We start from the raw sequence: 5,574 nt of genomic DNA on the forward strand, positions 1-5,574 counted from the left end.
GGACCCCACCATTCTTTCCTGCCTATGCAGGGGGTCAGACTCGATGATCTATTGAGGTCCCTTCCGACCCTAACATCTATGAATCTATGTTTGCTTCGTAGTTGGTAGGGTCAGAAGGGACCTGAGCAGATCATCAAGTCCGACCCTCTGCCATGGGCAGGAATGAATGCTGGGGTCAAATGACCCTGGCAAGGTGATTATCCAGCCTCCTTTTGAAGACCCCCAGGGTAGGAGTGAGCACCGCTTCCTTTGGAAGTTGGTTCCAGATCCTAGCCTCCCTGACTGAAGTAGTGCTTCTTGATGTCCAGCCTGAACTTACTCTCAGTCAACTTATGGCTGTTGTTATTCCTAGTTACTCCTGGTAGTGCTTGGGGGAACAGGGTCTCTCCTGCTGCCCACTGGCCCCCCTTGGTAAGTTTATAGATGGCCACCAGATCCCCTCTCAGCCTACAGGTTCAAGTCCCGTAGCCTCTCCTTGTAGGGTCTGCCCTGCTGTCTCCTGATCATGGACCCTCTCGATGCTGTCCATATCCCTCCTGAAGTGCGGCGCCCAGAGCTGCATGCACTACTCCAACTGTGGCCTGACCAATGTCGCATAGAGGGGGAGGATCACCTCCCTTGGACCTGCTCGTGATGCATCTTTGGATGCATGACAAGGTGCAGTTGGCCCTACTGACTGCATCCTCAATAATGATTCCAAGGTTCCTTTTCTGCCTCTGCACTGACGAGAAGGGAGTTCCCCAGCGTGTAGGTCTGCTGCTGATTCTTCCTCCTGAGGTGCAGTACCTTGCACTTGTCAGTATTGAAACCCATCCTATTCTCATCCACCCACCACTGTAACCTGTCCAGATCGAGTTGTAGCCTGTCCCTCTCTTCTAGCGTGCCCACTTCTCCCTATTTCTTAGTGTCATCTGTGAACTTGAACAAGATGCTTTTCACCACCTTGTCCAAGTCGCTGACAAAGATGTTGAACAGTGTGGGCCTGAGGACCAAGCCCTGGGGAACCCCACTGCCCACATCCCTCCAGGTCAAAAATGACCCGTCCACTACCACTCTCTGGGTGTGGCCCTCCAGCCAATTTGTGATCCATCTGACTGTGTAGGCATCAATGCCACAGTTGCCTAATTTTTTGATGAGAATGAGGTGAGGAAGTGTCGAAGGCCTTCCTCAAGTCTGGAAAGACTATGTCCACCATGACACCTGCATCCAAGGATCTGGTGACCTGGTCGTAGAAGGCACCCAGGTTGGTTTGATAGGACCTGCCCCTAATGAACCCATGTTGGTTGCCCCTTAGCATTATCTCCCTTGCTGGTCCTTCGCAGATGTGCCCGTGGATAATTTTCTCAAAGAGCTTCCCCAGGACCGAGGTAAGACTAACAGGTCTATAGTTTCCTGGGTCCTCCTTCCTCCCTTTTTTGAAAATGGGGACCACATTGGCACTTTTCCAGTCCTCTGGCACCTCACCAGAGCACCACAAGTACTCATAGAGCTGTGCCAGGGGTCCCGCAATGTCCCCTGCCAATTCCCTCAACACCCTTGGGTGGAGATCATCTGAACCTGCCAATTTGAAGATGTCCAGTCCCACCAGAAGTTCCCTGACCAGGTCCTCTCTGACCCTGGGCCCGGCTGTACCTCTCCTGAGTTCGTCTGGGATTCCGGTGGGGGGGATGCCCTGGTCCTTGCTCAGAAATATGGAGACAAAGAATTTGTTAAAGAGGTCAGCTTTATCATCTGGTGCAACCACCAGATTGCCAAGCGTGTCCTGCAGGAGCCCCATATTACCCAGTGCCTCCTTCTTACTCCCTATGTATTTAAAAAAGGACTTCTTGTTGTCTAGTCCCAGTTCTGCGTCCTCCTTAGCTTTCCTAACAGCCCCCCTACAGTCTCGAGTAATGGAGGTGTAATCCTCCTTGGTGACAGCCCCTCCCTTCCACCGGGTGTATGCCTCCTTTTTAGCTTTCAGACATTCCTGAGTGCCTTTGGTGAGCCATGGGGGCTTTTGAGCACTCTTGCCCCCTTTGACTCGCATTGGGATTGTCGCCCTTTGGGTTCGGAGTATCGTCTCCTTAAGGAACGACCACTCCTCTTGGACTCTCAGCTCAACTCCCCTCCCCTCCCGGACCTGAGTGCCTCCCCAACTGATCTCCTTAATTCATTGAAATCGGCCCTCCTGAAGTCCAGGGCTGCTGCCTTGCTGCAGGCCTTTTGACACCCTGCGCTGGATGGTGAATTCCAGCAGGCAATGATTGCTATCCCCCAGGTGGTCAAGAACCCGCAGACCCCTCACCAGGTCATCACGTGTGGCCAGGACCAGGTCCAGGTCCAGCAAGGCATTTCCCCTGGTGGGACCGTGCACCTCCTGGGTTAGGTGGAGGTCCTGTATCTCGGCTAGGAACCTACGTGAGCAGTCAGACCTGGCTGACTCTTCTTCCCAGCACATGTCTGGGTAGTTTAGGTCACCCATGATAACTGCATCCATTGACTTAACTGCTTCTGTGAGCTGACCTGAGAATTCCCGGTCCGTCTCTTCCCCTGGGTTGGGTGGTCTGTAGTAGACCTCCGCCGTTAAGTCCCTTCCCCCCACCCCCGACACCCTTGTATTCGGACCCAGAGCACTTCAGTCTGCCCCTCCTCTAGCCCTGTGCTGTTTGTTGAGGATGTCTATTGCTTTTTGACATAGAGCGCCACACCCTTGCCTTTCCTCCCCATTCTGTCCTGCCTGTACAGCCTGTAGCCCTTGATGTTCACCACCCAGTCGTGGATTGAATCCCACCATGTTTCAGTGAGCCCCACTATGTCCGGGTTTGTGTTAGCTAGCAGGAGGGCAAGTTCCTCCTTCTTGTTCCCCATACTACATGCATTAGTGTAGAGGCATTTAAGGCCCCCTGTGGGTGTATGCTCTGCCCCCCTGAACCCAGGACTGTCTGGACCCCTGCACCCTCTGGGGTACAGGGTACTTTTTGTGCTCATCACCTGTCATGGCTGGGAAGCATCGTCATAGCCCCCTGTGGCCCCATCCCCCGGGTGAAGCTAGTTTAAAGGTAATGCAGATACTTTTATATAAAAAATTATTTGAGGCTACTTGGTCCTGAGGAGAATACATTGCTTCGTGGAGCTGAAAACAGACATGAATTAAAAATGAAAGAACATGATGCTCCTCTTTTAATTTGTTTCACCTCAGTATAACTGATTCCAAAGGAATTGCTCTGAGTTGCACATTGTGAGAAGCAAATCATCCCCCAGCTTTTCTGATGGAGGAAGATGACTGCATGCATGAGAGAGAGAGAGAGAGAGAGACCTTCTCAAATAATCCCCTTTTAACTTGGCTTTACTAGAGGAGTTTCAAACCTGCCACCAGCAATGACTAACATTAAAGAACGTAGAGGAAAAGACATTGTCTGAATCATAGAGGTCTGATAGTGTTGATTCCTATATTCCAAGGAAAGGCTATAAATATTTATTCTAATATCATAAAAGCCTTAGTCTGTCTGTCTGTCTGTCTGTCTGTCCGTCCATAACGCTTTGGGCCAACTGTGCCTGCACCTTTGAGAGGGCATGTGCCAACTGGCTGCGAGGGCCCGGAGCATTACAGCCAGAGGGTGCAAGGGAGCCACTGAGCTGTGCTGCCTCCCCTTCCCTTCCCTTCTCTTCTCCCTCAAGCAACAGCTGGCAGGGAGGAAGGGGAAGCGGGGGCTTCAGTGACAGCGCCCCCACGGGATGCTGGGTGGTAGTGGTCCATTCCCTTCCCTCCATCATTCATGACAGGCAATTTGCTAGTAGCACAATAAAACTAAAAAGTAATCCTGGAAAATGTTACGTGCATGCACGAAAAATGGCACAGAGTTGTCAGACTGGAATAGAAGAGTTTCAGGAATCACTTCCGCATTACAGCAAACAAAACTTTTCTTAACCTGTCCAATATGTTTATTATAATTATTTTCCATCAGTGCTTCTTATCCAAAGTGGAAAGGGAAAGTTTTCTTCTAAAACTCAAAAGCAAAAATGTCAGTCTAGACAACAGAGGCTGAAGGGATTTCATCCATCAAAGAGCTTAACTAAATTACTATGTAGTGACAGTGTATCACAGGTTTAATATTATCTATCATGCTGGACATCAGCAGTTGTGCAGAAAAGGATTCCTAATGGCTTGTTCAGTGCGAACTGTCTTATGAACTCAAGACTATAAGTGTATTTCTTTGTCAAAATGAATATATCTAATTATTTTTTTGCTTCACTTTAAAGCTGCACCTCTGAACAAACTGAAATTAATACAGTCCAGCCTGGAAGAAGACCCTGAAGACGTTCGGATGGAATTTATGAAATACTTCAAAAGCATTGTCAACTTGCTAAATGAAAGCAGAGATAGGGAAGAGATGTCAATTATCACGTAATGCTGAAAGAAAGAATGAAGAGAGAGAGCGAGCGAGTACTGTTTTGCAGTTTGAGATCTGTCCTAGCCAAGAAATAACTCTAGAACTTATCTCATTAAGGAGAGTTTGCCAGTGGATAAACACTATAAGAATAGTTTGTGAGTGATTTTTCCCCCAGAGAAAATAGATGCACGGCTTAAGACTCCTCAAGAGACTGAAGGCTGAATTCAGATGAACTGTTATCCAAAAGATTTGGCTGTAAATCCAGGAATGCAAGTAACTTTAGCTGTCCCCTGACCAGGTGTGTTCTTGGATAAAGTTCAAGAAGGTATCTTCTAATATGTTTATATGGACTCAGCTAATTAACTATATATTTAGTTTGTGAAGACATTAAGGAATTGGCTAGTTCTTAATGGAGTCACCTAAGAATGTTCTCATCCTTTTCCAGAAAAAGCTAAATGAATGGGCCAGGCAGAACAAGTTTTAGGAATCTGTGTTTAAGCCACTTGGGTAATGTGTCTATGGCAGCTGTGCTCTTACTTGGAGAAAATATGCTTTTGGATGTCACTGGTTGGAACTGAGATGTGAGCCTTAAGTCTCTGGTGAAATCTATGTTTTAATGTCCCCAAATTTCCTCACCTCTCTGTCCAGGATCTGAAGAGCATATCATTTTACAGGCTTGTGTTCTGGCAAGATAGAATAAACTGCAACCTTTATTCTGACAAGCCTTTCCATCCACTGCAACAAAACTCCCATATTTTCTCAATAGCAGCAATGTGGAGCCGGCACTGCTCTTCCGGCCCTGTAGCAGTAGTGGCAGGGATCTGCTGCTGCTGCTCTGGGGCCAGGCTAGAATAGCAGTGCCAGGTCCACACTGCTGGCATGGGGCAGGCTGGAGCCATGCTCCATGCCCTGGGCTGCAGCAGGGACAGAAGCTGGTTCAGAGCAAAGACAAGGGTGGAGGGCTGAGGGGCAGGCAGGGGAGAGAGGCTTCAGGAGGGGGAGAGGTTGGAGGAAGTGGGGCAGGGACCTGAGGCTATGGGTGACAGAAGTGGTGTGCAGGGGGAAACAGGGAAAGTGGGAATTGGGGCAACCTGAGGCTGTGGCAGAGGGACTGGTATGGGGGATGGGCAGCAGAGGATAAGCTGCCTGCCTCCCTCACTGTCTGCCCCCCCCTCCCCACCCCCTTCCGCACCTCCCCCAC

The 5,574-nt window shown here is 49.4% G+C and overlaps 1 protein-coding gene across 1 annotated transcript in view; it reads left to right on the plus strand.

The window, feature by feature from the left end:
* LOC102369963 (intraflagellar transport protein 22 homolog) overlaps positions 1-5,555 on the plus strand; it is a 7,312-nt gene extending 1,757 nt beyond the window's left edge. The window contains exon 2 of the mRNA XM_006037402.3: positions 4,243-5,555. Within this exon, the coding sequence (XP_006037464.1) occupies positions 4,243-4,391 (149 nt within the window). The 3' untranslated portion in view covers positions 4,392-5,555. The remainder of the gene's footprint in view (positions 1-4,242) is intronic.
* The last annotated feature ends 19 nt before the right edge of the window (positions 5,556-5,574 follow it).

The sequence above is a fragment of the Alligator sinensis genome, unplaced genomic scaffold (assembly GCF_000455745.1).
Source record: "Alligator sinensis unplaced genomic scaffold, ASM45574v1 scaffold1100_1, whole genome shotgun sequence".
NCBI lineage: Eukaryota > Metazoa > Chordata > Crocodylia > Alligatoridae > Alligator > Alligator sinensis.